Source organism: Gossypium raimondii, chromosome 8, assembly GCF_025698545.1.
Source record: "Gossypium raimondii isolate GPD5lz chromosome 8, ASM2569854v1, whole genome shotgun sequence".
Classification (NCBI taxonomy): domain Eukaryota; kingdom Viridiplantae; phylum Streptophyta; class Magnoliopsida; order Malvales; family Malvaceae; genus Gossypium; species Gossypium raimondii.
In genome coordinates this window covers 60,728,520-60,742,463 of record NC_068572.1, presented here as the reverse complement: position 1 = coordinate 60,742,463, position 13,944 = coordinate 60,728,520, and the positions used below count along the sequence as shown (strand labels likewise).

The following is a 13,944-nucleotide window of genomic DNA, read 5'->3' as shown; positions in this document are numbered from 1 at the left end:
AAAATTAAAATATTATTTTATTATTTTTGAAAAAGGTTAAATGATTTTTTTCATTTTGAATATTAAAATACAATTTTAATATATATAAAATTATAATATAATAATTTTTAAGGGAATTAAATTGCAAATTTTTATTTTAGGGACAAACCTTTACCTCCCCCTTGCTCCCTTGCATTCACAGTTTCACACTTGAGTGCCTTCTTTGTTTTGTTTTTAATCAAAATAGATTAAAAATTGAATAAATATTTGGAGAAAATTTGCAAATTTGAGAAAATTGATGAAGTCACTTATGGTTTACTATGGGGTAATATTTTTGAATCACATCAATCAATTAGATCGTGATTTAATCGAGGTATTAATTTATAATTTGATAACATGAGAAGTAAGAAAATCAATTAAATCATTTTATATATTTTTAATAATTTTTATTTTAATGATTTTTTACTTTAAACTATTTATCGATTAAATTGAGAATCGATGATTTAATTAGTTGGACCAAAATTTATATCAAAATATATTAACATAGGATTTATGCACCGTATATCAAATATCATAACATAGGTAATTTTTATATGGAAATATTAGTATAGATGTTTGCGAATTGCGACATTGTTTTTGATGAACAAAAATATTTTTAGAATAAAAATTATATAATTAATTTAAGCTCGAGTTGTACAAATTTAAATTATTAACTATTTTTATGATTAAATTAACTGGACTGAGTTTAGATTAGGTTAACAAATTAATGGATTAATGAAGTCCAGTTGATTTTTTTTAAAATTCGTGTCAGATAATTAATTAATCAATAATTTAAATAAGTAGATAAGGCTTTATAATTTATTACGAATAAAGACTAAAGGAAAAAGAACCGCCTATTACCCAAAAAAAAAAAAGAACCGCCAAAGTCTCCCTCCAAAACAGAAATACTAAAAAGGCCAAAAAAGGGTTAAAATCTACTTTAAGTCCCTGTACTATTTAAACATTTGGAATTTAATCCCTTTACTTTTATTTTTAGGAACTTAATCTCTCCATTTTTCAAATTTCAAAATTTAGGTTCAAGGGTGAGCAATCAGCTTAGTCGGTCTGTTCGGTCGTTTTCTTTACAACCGACTTGAGCACATCAAAACCAAATTGATCAAATTTCATTGATAAAATTGTTCAAACCGGACCAACATGGATTTGGTTAAATAATTAAAAATAATATAATAAGTTGATTTTTTCAGTCAATTCAATTTCAACTAAACCAAAGACGAAACCAACAAAACCACCTCATCCGATTAAACCAAAATTGAAAAGCTGATTGTATTATTTTTCGGTTAAAATTGAGTTTTGCTCTCCCTTCCAATTGTTAACTTCAGTTAAAATTTTATTTCATTGGTGTAACATCAGTAAAAAATGATGATAGGGGACGGGAAATTGATCTAAAATAGACATAGTCAAAGTAGGATTGGGTTTTAACAAGATATTTTTAAATTTAGGATAATCTTGATCACCAAAATTTAGGAAAAGCAAAGTAAGTTGAATGGTAAATTTGTATTAGATATTATAATCATTTTACTTTTCACCATATTAACATTTTATTTTTATCAAATTTAGATACTACTTTGTATAACTTACCAAAATAAACTAAAAATATTACTAAATTTATCATAAAAATTAGAAACTCAATGGAGTGAGGCGAAGAAACACAAATTTATTCCTTTTTAGGCACTATTAAAATAAAATTTTAAAATTCCGAGAGGGTTTAAATAATTTTCTTTTGCAAAATTTAAATAATATATAATTTTAGTCGAAATTTACCGGTGGACTTAGATTTTAAAACTTGAAAAGTATCGAGATTAAATTTTAAATATTTAAAAAGTATGGGAACTTGAGTCATATTTTAACAATAAAAACCCTAGTTCTAATTCCAGTAGGACTCGAGTCGACTCACTATTATTTTTGTTTGTAGAAAAAGCTTAAAAGAGGCCTTTAAACTCGCTACTCTATCACTGTCCCAAATCACCCAAAAAAAAAAAAAAACCCAACAAAATTGAAGGAAACATTACCTAATGGTTGAGAATCACGGCATAACCAGGCCACTCAAGAGGGGTCGTAGGTCTAACAGGATCACCGCGGGTGCCGACCTCTCCGATTTCCTCGCTTTTCCTTCACCTTCTATCGCCGCCTCCGCTTCCGGGAAGCCTTTCCGTGACGCTGTTCGGAGCTTCCTCTCTGCTAACGCTCGACTCACGACGGCCTTTGCTCCGCCTGTCCTTCCTTGCCTTATGACGTGGCAGATCCTGTTTAGATTTGGCGGTTTTGATCCGGACGCCAACGATCCTTCGCCGATCGTCGTGTCGCTTTATGTCATCGAGGAAGATGTCACTAGATCGTCTAGATCTGTGTATTGTGACCAGTGCCGTGTCGTTGGTGAGTTTACTCGCTTTCTCAACCCGGTTCGAGTCAAGCTACTGTAGCTTCACATGTTTGGTTTTTGTCCATTATTTTGAAAAAAAAATTTCAAAACTAACCAAAAAAATACTTTAGAATAACTAAGCTCTAATTAAAAGAGCACACATAGAACTAACTTAAAATTATAAATAAAATAGAGAAATTTTAGGTGAACTGTTTTGTTAGAAAAATTAATGGATTTTTTTATATACATGTTTATTAATTTTAAAAAATTATCCAGATTGAATTATCTGTGGAATATCAAATGATTTATGTCTTCAGTTCTAGTATTTAAATATGGTTTAAGCTCAAGTTACTTCATAATTATAGAAATAACAAAGCTAATGTGTAATTAATATGTGAATTTTTTGATGGATTGAACAATGAAAAAAACAAAAGGTTGGAGCGGCCATCCAGTTTGCAAAAAGAGATATCATTTTGTAATAAAGTCTTCTTGTGATAATGGGATCTGCGCCAATCCTCACCATATCTCAGATTCAAGGTCAAGATTTTTTAAACTTTTTTGTTTTCAATTTTGGGGTTTTTTCCTTCTTCTTTTTTTCTGTTTAACAGTGCCATCTGAAGTATAAATTGAGGAATTGATTGATATGTTTAATGACACAGGAGATGCAAATGTTGTAATAGAGTAGATGATGTTGATGTTGAAGAATGGGGGTATTCACAGTTGGAAGATAATAATACTCATTTGCTGCATGGTGTTGTTCATTCTAATGGTTATGGCCATCTTCTCACTGTTAATGGTAGAGAAGGAGGCTCTGAGTTTCTCTCTGGTTTTCATATCATGAACTTCTGGGATAGATTATGTACTGTTTTATCTGTCAGGTTTGGGCCCTCTACCTCTTTTTCATTTTGATTAGAGTTAATATAAATATTGTACCCTGAACTTGGCATGGCAATTAGGTTCATTTGGTCTTTGAACTTGGATGAAGATAATCTGACACCTAAACGTGATGACATACATTTGTCAATTTAGAGGATCAAAATGGATTTAGTTGTCAAGTTTATGGTAATTATGTTCATTTTGGTTTTTGAACTTGAATTTCATCAAAATTTGATAATGTGACTCCTAAAGGTGATGAAGTGGTACAATCTTATAGTGTCACATCATTAAATTTATGCATTTGTCAATTTCAAGGGTCAAAATGGATTTAGTTGTTGCATTTATGGCAATTAGGTTCACTTTGTTATCTGAACTTGACAATTAGGTTCATTTTGGTCTTTGAACTTGTATTTCATCAAAGTTTGATAATGTGACACCTAAAGGTGATGACTGGGTACAATCTTATAGTGTTACGTCATTGAACGTTTACATTGTCAATTTCTACGATCAAAATGGATTTAGTTGTCAAGTTTATGGCAATTAGGTTCTTTTTGTTCTTTGAACTTGTATTTCATCAAAATTTCACAACCTTGACACCTAAAGGTGGTGTCATGGTATAATTTTATAGTTTCATGTCATCAAACTTGTACATTTGTCAATTTTAATGTACCTAATTGCCACTTTAGTTATATTGACCCTTTTGATTAATTATTTCCCTTATATTTTCTCTATCATATAATTTCCTGTTTTGGATTTAAGCAATAGTGGAAGATGTTCAAAATGTTAAGTAAAAATAGGACCATTAGATATTATTACTGTTAGGTAATTCCATCTGGTAAAATTCTACTTACATTATGTCAAAGATGGCAAAGAGAAAAAGGAAAAGACCCATCCCTATATTTTACTTTGTCCATTCAGCTTCAGACTATCATTGTGCATGCCTTGGGTGCCATCATCGTGTCCATATATTTGTTTTCATGACCTGTTAACACACACAAAAAGGTTACTGCAACATTATTGTGCTTATTTATAGTACTCAAAACATTGGGTTTTTTTTTTTGTTGAACAGGAAGGTAACTGTGATGGATGTATCAAAGAAATATGGTATGGAATACAGGCTACTACATGCAATTGCCAGAGGGCATTCCTGGTATGGTAATTGGGGTTATGAGTTTGGGTCAGGAAGTTATGCCCTCACACAAGATGCTTACAAGAGAGCAGTGGATGACCTTTCGAATATGCCTTTGTCAGCACTTCTGTTTCAAGGGAATAAATCCCGAACTCGCCTTCAGAACATTGTTGCTTTTTATCAATCCTTATCATGTTCGGAACTTTCAACGTTTAGAGATTTGTTTTCATTCCTCCTAAGACTAATTACTGACAGCCACAAGGCCTCAATGCCTAAAGCATCTAAAATGTCAAAATCTTCCACTAATGTATTGTGTGCGTGGACAAGAAATGATGTAGAGAAGTTGCAGCAAGGTATGATTAAAGTGCTCATGGCTGCAGCACCAGGTCCTAACTGGGTGAGTAGGCGTGCTCTTAAGGGTGTCATGTGCAAGGCAGGATCCCCTGAACTACTTGATTACTGCCTTAAACACTTGAGAGGGAAATTGGCACCCAATGGAAAGGTAGTTGAGGCACGTTCCAATCTGAATTCCAGTGATATCGAGTTCAGGTAAGGGAAAGGCAAATAAAATTTTGGTTTGGTTACTATCTTGTGTTTTTGCCACATCTTTGAAGCTAACATGTCTCGTTGCTATTATGGCAAACAGGCTTCAGACTCCTTGTTCTTTGCTCTACGACTCAAATTGCCCATCGGAAGAGCACATCAAGGGTGATCTAAGATATATGTTAGATTCTTTGCTCGACCCTGAAACCATGTCGGCATACAGGCCTTATGCAACAAGGGAACGCGTGATGGATTTGGCTACTAAACTTCTTGATTGCAAGCAATTTTTGAAAGACTACAAACCAAATGCTCACAATCCCTGCGCTATTTGTGTTTGGTGTCATTTAGAGCTTTCTAACCCTACTAAAGATGATCCAGTTCCACCGCCCGAGCTCATCATTTTACCTCTCAGTGCTACTGTCGGTGACCTTAAAACTGAAGCTACAAAAGTTTTTGAAGATGTATATGCCATGTTTAAGAGGCTTCAAATTGAGGACCTACCTGACTATGGTTCCGTAGAAGACAGCATAACCCTGAAATTGTTGATTGGCACAACTGGTTCAGTTCGAGTGCGAGGCAAATGTACATCAAGACATGGCCTTAATCGGTTTCGAATGGAGAGGGGAACAGAAAATTGGACAGTTGACTGTGTTTGTGGGGCCAAGGATGATGACGGTGAAAGAATGTTGGCTTGTGATAAATGCAGTGTTTGGCAACACACAAGGTGTGCTGGGATCGACAATGCCGATGCAATACCTTCAATGTTCATATGCATGAGATGTACAAAGTCCCTTCACAAGAAATCTTTAACCATTACTAATTCTGGAAAGGAAGCTAGAAATTTTTCTCAACAGCTCAACAGTTCTTGTAGGGGAAACTTGGGAAGTAATGAAGGTTCTCAAGTTACTACTACCTTGATAGTACGATGAATGTATGTAGTGCAATGTGTGTAAACAACGTAAATAGCTTAAAAAAGGGGAGACTGTTAATATAGGGCTTTTTTTTTCTCCCACCTTTTGTTGTACTGTATTGCTGTTTGTTCGACATATATATTAATGAAACCAAGAAAAATTCTATTTATTTGGGTAAAGAATCTTTTCTTAGACAAACTGGTAAAAATTGCAAAAAAAGAACTTTTTTCTTTACCTTTTTTCCGTCTCCCTGCTATAAGTGTCTTTGTGTGTTCCATTGGGTTCTCTTAACAATCCATCATGTCTTTGTGTTCTGGAAACAGAAAGGTGTCTAACAGTGTTGCACAAACTGGTATATTTTGTTACTACATCCTTGTACAAACTAAGCAATCTCTCCACATCGCCGACTGTTAGTTCACCAGCTTCGGCTTCCATGTAAGGATAGTTTGATCCACCTGAAACAAGAATGGGCATATCAAAGATCAAAAATTAGACATTTATTCGAGTATACATACAAGGATAAAGAACTCAATATGGAACCATGGATATCGAACTCACCATTAACGTTAGTTTGTGTTTTCACGTGCACCGGTGTTGATGGACCAGGATCCATCAGTTTTCCGAATATTGATCTCTTATCGATGGTGGTTACGGTTTCTTGTGGCACTCTATTAACCAACCTTGCCGCTTCCATACTCTCCATGAATTCACTTTCTTCAATAGAAAGTGATTTGGCGTTTAAGTCTACAATGAAAGACTTGGCTGAAACAAGATTTGTGAGATAGTAAGCAGCTTCTGAGACAAGTTTCGACTGCCTCCTGTATAACTGTATGAATTTGAGGTTGGAATGTAACTGTGGAGGATTGGCCTGTCCATGAGATTTAACTAGCTAACATCAGTGAGAAAGTGATAATTAAGTCTTCAAATCAACATAATAATCTACAACCAGCACCTTATGGTAGATTGGATTGAGTATGTAGCCAAAAAGAGAAACAAGTAAAGAATAATCCTAGGCCAAAGAAAGTAAAGCTTAATCCTAAAGCACATGCCAATGAAGTCCTAAATCCCGAATTGATGGATTTTCTTGTTCATCACAATGAAGAATCTGTGATCAAGTGATACAACCAAAACCCACTAATGTGCACACAAAAAGATAAAAAAGACGAGGAGCGACTGCTAGAGAAAAAATCGCAACCATCCACAAGAGGGATAAAAGATTTGTTTCCACAAAGAACTTGGGGGTATATAAATTGATGACACCAAGAAAAATAGAAGGTTAAGGAAATATGCAAATATGACAGACAAGGCATGATACTTCAATCATCTACCTTCCTTGGAATGAGGAACTAAAAAGATCAAGAATTTTCAGGATGTAAAACGCTTGGTGCATTTTCAAAAATGTAATCGAAGTTAAGACTAGAGAAAAATGACCATAAATTCTCAGAGATTTTATGATGAAATTGAAAACGAAATTGAATCCAGCATACATCAAACTTTGCAATAATGGGACTGGGATTGAAATGTGAGATAAGAATCCACAAATTGAGATGAGAATGATGATTCGCAGAATGGCTTATTACCAAGGAGAGCTTGCCTTGATCGTAACATATATAAGAACGGGAAGAAAATCATCAGCTCCTCCTGGAACATGATCTTCTGAAATTGAAGCATTGAGCAGTAAATTGTTGATAACCCTAGAACAATTTATGATACAAAGAAGCTTCTCGCGAGGGGCTTTGAAAGCATTGATCTTTTTTAATTCTTTCTCTGCAAGCTGAAAGACCGAAGGAAAAGTATTACCACTTATTAGGAGGAAGAATCATCACATAACTAATACCTAGGCAAACAGAATGAAAACGAAGACCAGAAATGAATGTTCCAATGCATTGACATGTTCAGCGAAAACATAAACAGAACAATACAATCATAATCAAACCAAGTCAAAAAGCAACCTAATCCTCCATTGATTGCCAAGATATGAAATTTTGTTTCGATGATTCTTCATGAGAGAAAGGACTGTGATGCAGATTTTAGAAAACCTGATGATGCAGAATGTAAGAAGATGATGTGTATTCCCTAACTCACATTTGATATCGTCCACAATCTATATTAACCCTTTCCCCAAATACAAGTAAGTTTCATAACTAGTTTAACTACATGTAAGCTTCTAAAACCACGGGTTAAGAGACTGGAATGAACCAATCTGAAAATAAAATCACAATATTTTGAGGATGTAAAAATTTGCAAACGCAAGTGAATCTTTTTGAACCATTTTGTCCCCTCCCACCCCAAGAAAAAAAACATAGAAAAAGATTTTGAGTAGATTAACTACTTTCTGTCACAATATCTAGACTCATTTCCTTTTTCAAAGGTTTTCTCTTTTAGAAAGTAAAAAGTAAGTTTTATATGATTTATTGCCTTTTGAGGAGAAAAGTATTAAACACTAGTCCATTCATGCAGTACATCTAGATGATGTCAATGTTATGAACCACTGATCATTTACTTGAAGCGATGAAGCATAAAATTGTGAACTTTTGAGGATGTAAAATTTTGCAAAAGCAAGTGAATCTTTTTTAACCAATTTGTCCCCCCCATAGAAAAAGATTGAATAGATTAACTACATTCTGTCACGGTATCTAGAATCATTTCTTTTTTCTAAGACTTTCTCTTTTAGAATGTAACAAAGTAAGCTTCATATAACAAAGTGAAAAATACTCCTAGAGTCATTCCTATATTGACAATTAACCAGATAACAGGTGAGCTGGGCTGAAAATAACTAGTCCCATCAAAATCCACATACAATGCTTTAACATTGCACTAAATAACCACATGTATTACTGTAAGCTAAGCATCAAATCAGTAGAACTAATCACTAAAAAAAATTCCCACAATTATTTAATAATGAGAAAAACAGACATACCAGCCATGCAGCTTCATTTTGAAGTGCAGATGGTATGTCCAAATGTTGAGGCCTCAAGAAGGTTTGCAATAAGGATATCTTCTCTGAGATCTCTGCATCAATCTTGACATCCTCAGGAGTGGAAGCAAAGGTCCGCGAATGTAATTTGGTCATCACATATTTCTCTAGACCCTGCAGTAATTAACACATATTTCTCAAAAAAAGATTGTCATTATTAAGTACGAAATAGTTAGGAGAAATAAAAGAAAAGTAATAGCAAGTGGAAGATGACCTCCAAGGCATTATCAGTTTCATCATCGGACGAGGATGCCCATAAAGGATGATCCCTTATAGCATCTTCCATTGTCTGGAAAAACTCCTGTATTCTTTTCCCATCGGTTTCAGGGTTTGACGCAGTATATGAAAACGATACAATGAAGCTGAAATCAACGGAAATCAGTAACTCAAAACCTATATCTATACATATATAAAACCTAAAGTAGCATTTGAGAAGTTGGATTTTAAAATTTGGACTTAAAAATAGCGTAAATTGAATGATAACTTACAAAGCATCCGTGATTATTTCTCAAATCTATAGATTTGATGCCTATTTAGCAATGAATTTGAAATTACTAAGGAATTTATGAATACTTTCCATCTCCATGTATTTCATTCTTACGATATATACATATCAAATCAAATCCAAATTCATAGTTTCAAACATAACAGAAATTCATTACAAAACCTTAAAAGCGAACTAAATTACTAAATTAAACAAAAAAATGGAGAGAAAAAAACCTCTTGATGGAGCGAACGAGATCGAGAGAAGCAGGGTTTCGCATTCGGTCGAGAAAAGAATCGAACGGCGAGGAGTGTGTGACGGTCTCCATTTCTTTTATTGAATGATATAAACAAAAATCTCAAATACTTGATTGAATTTGAATCACAAACGAATCAAAGTCGCCTTTAGAATCTGATAGATTCTGATGAAGAAATAGAAACTGAAATAAGAACGAAGCCATAGATAAACAGCGCCGAGAAATAGAAAAATCTTAAGTCAAAGTAGCAACCAATCAGTTTCACACCGAGTTAGTTTTTTATGTAATGTTGGACTGTTAGGTTTTTATCACGTGATGCGGTGATGCGGAGCACGCAGTCATAGTGCATAAAAAATTGCGGTCATTTCGCAAAACAATTTGTTTAGTTAAATTGTGCTATTGGTCCTTCTCCTATGGGGAAGTTGTGAATTTAATCTATGTACTTTAATTTAGTTTATTGTAGGCCTTGTACTTTTCGAATTGGTGAAAGTTAGTCCTTGTAATTTTTTAATTATAAAGTTTTAGTCCTTGTCCCAACGGTAGCAATTAAATCCTTTTGTTAAAATTTTCAATTAGTCACGTACTATGTGCATGTTCTTCAATTTGATCATTATTAGTCCATGTATTTGTCAAATTTTAAAATTTTAATTTTGACTTAATCATTCACATTTCAAATAACTAATTTTTTTGGGGGGTAATATTTAAAAATGGTAACTTGACATTACATTCAAGGAACATAGAGGGTAGATGGTGGCCTTGGCCCCCAAAATGGTGAAATTCTCTTGTAGCCCTTTCAAAATTAAAAAAATTATAAGTTAGTGTAATTGTAAGTTTACACTTTGGCTCCAAAAAATTTATGATTCATCTCTAACCTCAATTCAATTTTATGGCTTCGTGCTTAATTACATTACAAATGTGATAATATATATGTCATATTAAAGTTTAGAAATAGTGGCTAGATTTAATGAATTTAATAGTTATATTTTGGTTAGAATATAAATCTCAAAATTTGAAAACTACATTCTGCTATTGATTTTGTAAGTTGTGGTTCAATCCTTGTTTTAAATTTAGTCATTTTAGTCATTGTACTTTTCGAATTTTGAAATTTCAATTCGACCCAATTGGTGGTCGTTAAATGTATTAACTAAAATAATGTAACTTTTTCATGTGTATTATGTGAAAATAATAAGCCTATAAATAACATTTAACATGTGATAGTATGTTTGTTATGTAGTTTTTTAAATATCACAATTTAACTTAATCAATTCAACTATTGTCATTTTGGTCAAGACAAAAATTTCAAAATTTGAAAAAACAAGTTTAAAATGATTAAATTAAATTATAGAGACTAACAACAAAATATTGTGTTTTGACCATAAACCTATTATATGCCTCAAAATCTAAAGATTTCAGAATGAATTGGTGATCAAATCAATCAAATCATCAATTTTAATTTAATCGATCTAATTAATTTAATCAAATAAATCATTAAATAATGCATAAAAATAAAAATTAAATAGAGAAAACCCATTCATTTGTTGTTTTAATTGATTTTAAGTTCAATTTAATCGTTTCATAGATTAACTTATCTAACCTCTCTAATTGAATTTTCTGTCCAACCAGTCTCATCCGCAGATATGGTAGGAAGAATATTGCTTAAATCCATAAAGCCCATTTTAACCCGTGGCTAGCATTATTAAGATTACAACAACTCAAAATACAAAAATGACGAAACACTAAATGTTATTCAATATTTCTGTTCCTGCCAAAGGCAAGAGGAGTACACATCAAATACAGAAATTTTAGCTTAAAAAAGCAGTAGCACCAACATTTTATTGATCTTTCTAACTCACGGTGACATTTTCACAAACACTTTTATTGATTATATTAACCTCAGTGACATTTCCACAAACACTTGTTAACCAGCTACAGTTTACAAGGCGATAATGGAGGTCCACACAAACAATCATTTCCCACAAATGAAGAAACAGGAAATTTGTTCTTGGGAAGCTGCCCGCACAGATGGTTATAACTCACATTCAATTTATTGAACCCATTAATCGCCGCAGGAACCTTGCCGTACACCAAATTCCGTGATATATCCAACTCTTTCAGTGTTTTAACGATTCTCAATTTCCCCAAATCGAACTTCAACTTATTCCCGGCGGCCTTAAATTCCACCAAGAAATCCGTTCGATTCAATAAATCAACGGGGCTACCTGTTATCTCATTCTCCGATAAATCAATGTAGTCATAAAAGTAAGTTTCCGCTGGCTTCCAAGTGTCTAAGTTCATTTTAATCCCACACTTTGCTAGCTTGAGTGAATATATGATCGGAGATGAAGTGACCCATTTTGGGATTTCTTTGAGATGGAAGTTGTTATACGATAAATCCAGTGATTCAATGCCTTTCACATTCATTTGGGGAAATGGGTCGTTTAGAGAATTGTGAGAAAGGTCCAAGTTGAAAATTTTGGTTAAGTTTGAAAATGTTTTAGGTACTACCCCAGTGAATGAATTCCATGAAAGATCTAAAGTGTCCAATGCTTTGAACTTTCCGAGATAACTCGGTATTTGCCCTGACAGACGATTATGGCCCAACTCAAGGTACGCCAATTTCGGTGCCAAAGACAATATTGATTCTGGGATTTTCCCCGAAAATTCATTATGGGAAAGTCTAAGAATTCTAAGGTCGGTGAACGATTTGAAAATATCCGGAACGGTACCCATCAGCTTGTTTTGTTCTAAACTCAGGTAACTAAGGTTCCTAATCTGTTTAATCCCCGCCGGGAAATGACCGGAGAATTCATTTTTCCCAAAAACCAACTGAGTTAACTGAGTCAACTCAGAGATAGAACTCGGTATGGATCCAGTGAACCGATTCCCTTCAAGACTCAAGGCCCCAAGTTGTTTTAACTTACCAATATTCACAGGTAAGGATCCCGAAAGCTTACTGTTCTCAATGTAAACATATAAGAGTTTGGGTAACCCGAAAAGAAGATCCGGAAAAGGACCCGAAATATTCCTTAGGTTAACAAAGTAAATACCGTCTAGATTTTGGACTTTTACAAGGGAAGAAGAGATAGTACCCGTCAAGTAGCTGTCGGGTTTATCAACTTGCCCGTAAAGAGAAATAGTGGTGACCCGATTGTTTTCACGGCAATTTATACCCGCCCAATTACAACAATCCGTACCCGATTTCCATGAACTGAGCATGCCTGACGGGTCCTGAGTGATACCCGATTTGAAGGCTAAGAGGCCTTTTTCATCATCCACGTGGCAAGCGGCTGAAGTGATCTTGATGGAATGGACGGTCAGGATTGAAAGAATAATGAAAGGGGTCGTCCATGGTAGTGGAGGAGAAAGGTGGTTCTTCTTCTTCATGGTTTTGTGAGAAATGGAAGGGGATTTTGTGTTGTGTGTCGATTAAAAGAGGGCTTTATTATAAGTGTGGGTGTGTGGTTAAGGTGGCTAAGGACAGTAAATGAGGTGGGTCAATTCAAGGGTGTCGGCTAGTGTTGAAGGTCAAACCATGGGGCTGAAAGCTGGCTAAAAGTGGTGTATGGATTACATGTATTTGGATAATAGCCGAAAGAGGAGAACGACACGCATGCATATGTTATATATGCAAATTCAACTATGCGTACTTAACACGTAAATTTGTATATGATTTTGTATACAAATATCAAGTAGTGTTGGATGCAATAGTTAGCCATATTATATTTTTAAAAAGAAAATACAGGTTTAAATTTTAAAGATAATATTATTGGGAGAGTAATCACGAATCTCTTATATTGACTGCAATATGGACATGAAGAATATCAAAAAATAATAATGAGTGTGATTCCTTACGCGAAATTAAGAATCTGATGTTGGGCTTAAAATAAAGTTTTAAAATTTTTGAGGTTAAAAATAGTGTAGTCAATTCCACACTAGTTCTAGGTGTTTTAGACAGTGTGTACTGTTTCGGTAATAAATCGGTGTAATCAACTCTCTTTTTTGCACCAATTAAAATTTAGGCCCATACTAGTCGCACCAATCCGTTCCGTCCAATTCCAATTTCACCAATCGAAACGTTGTGCTTCGACTGGTGCATGAATAATATTAAAAAATAATATCATTTCTAACTTTTTACTATTCTAATAATAAATAATAAAGACTTTTACTAGAACATTGTGCATTGGCTCATGTATAAATATTTTGTATTTGAAATTTATTTAATATCATTTATTTGAATTTGTAATTATTTCTATATATGTATATTAATTTTTTTCAAAAATATCAATCAATCTGAAACGAGACATCAGTATAGTACACATCAATTTCTGTAGGAAAAATAGTATGTCTATTGATATGGTATTGACTATCTT

At 33.7% G+C, this 13,944-nt stretch overlaps 3 protein-coding genes across 5 annotated transcripts; 1 reads left to right on the top strand and 2 right to left on the bottom strand.

Moving 5' to 3' along the window:
- Nucleotides 1-2,051: 2,051 nt before the first annotated feature.
- Nucleotides 2,052-6,039, top strand: LOC105792771 (PHD finger protein At1g33420). The gene is made up of 5 exons (XM_012621548.2): nucleotides 2,052-2,412; nucleotides 2,833-2,935; nucleotides 3,058-3,276; nucleotides 4,344-4,952; nucleotides 5,050-6,039. The coding sequence occupies exons 1-5, from the start codon at nucleotides 2,052-2,054 to the stop codon at nucleotides 5,873-5,875; spliced, it is 2,118 nt and encodes a 705-aa protein (XP_012477002.1). The 3' UTR covers nucleotides 5,876-6,039.
- Nucleotides 2,313-9,830, bottom strand: LOC105792772 (vacuolar protein sorting-associated protein 9A). 3 transcript variants are annotated; one of them, XR_008198550.1, is made up of 8 exons: nucleotides 9,555-9,830; nucleotides 9,049-9,196; nucleotides 8,778-8,948; nucleotides 7,452-7,631; nucleotides 6,416-6,725; nucleotides 6,093-6,312; nucleotides 4,126-4,256; nucleotides 2,313-2,453 (listed from the first exon to the last, which is right to left on the bottom strand). XR_008198550.1 is itself a non-coding variant. In XM_012621549.2 (7 exons), exons 1-7 carry the CDS (start codon nucleotides 9,644-9,646, stop codon nucleotides 4,250-4,252), a joined length of 1,128 nt encoding a protein of 375 aa, XP_012477003.1. In that variant the 5' UTR covers nucleotides 9,647-9,830; the 3' UTR covers nucleotides 4,058-4,249. The 3 variants fall into 3 exon arrangements, 1 of the variants encoding a protein (XP_012477003.1); XR_008198549.1 differs by having other exon boundaries at nucleotides 2,319-2,459; XM_012621549.2 differs by lacking the exon at nucleotides 2,313-2,453 and having other exon boundaries at nucleotides 4,058-4,256.
- Nucleotides 9,831-11,292: 1,462 nt separating this feature from the next.
- Nucleotides 11,293-13,002, bottom strand: LOC105792770 (leucine-rich repeat receptor-like serine/threonine-protein kinase SKM1). The gene has a single exon (XM_012621546.2). The coding sequence runs from the start codon at nucleotides 12,956-12,958 to the stop codon at nucleotides 11,501-11,503; it is 1,458 nt and encodes a 485-aa protein (XP_012477000.1). The 5' UTR covers nucleotides 12,959-13,002; the 3' UTR covers nucleotides 11,293-11,500.
- Nucleotides 13,003-13,944: the final 942 nt, after the last annotated feature.

Coding starts and splice junctions, on each gene's coding strand:
- LOC105792771 (XM_012621548.2), top strand. CDS start 2,052: ATGGTTGAGAATCACGGCATAACCAGGCCACTCAAGAGGGGTCGTAGG. Junction 2,413..2,832: donor TGACCAGTGCCGTGTCGTTG/GTGAGTTTACTC, acceptor AAAAAACAAAAG/GTTGGAGCGGCCATCCAGTT. Junction 4,953..5,049: donor TCCAGTGATATCGAGTTCAG/GTAAGGGAAAGG, acceptor TATGGCAAACAG/GCTTCAGACTCCTTGTTCTT.
- LOC105792772 (XM_012621549.2), bottom strand. CDS start 9,646: ATGGAGACCGTCACACACTCCTCGCCGTTCGATTCTTTTCTCGACCGA. Junction 7,632..8,777: donor AAAATGAAGCTGCATGGCTG/GTATGTCTGTTT, acceptor TCGGTCTTTCAG/CTTGCAGAGAAAGAATTAAA. Junction 6,313..6,415: donor AACACAAACTAACGTTAATG/GTGAGTTCGATA, acceptor TTCTTGTTTCAG/GTGGATCAAACTATCCTTAC.
- LOC105792770 (XM_012621546.2), bottom strand. CDS start 12,958: ATGAAGAAGAAGAACCACCTTTCTCCTCCACTACCATGGACGACCCCT.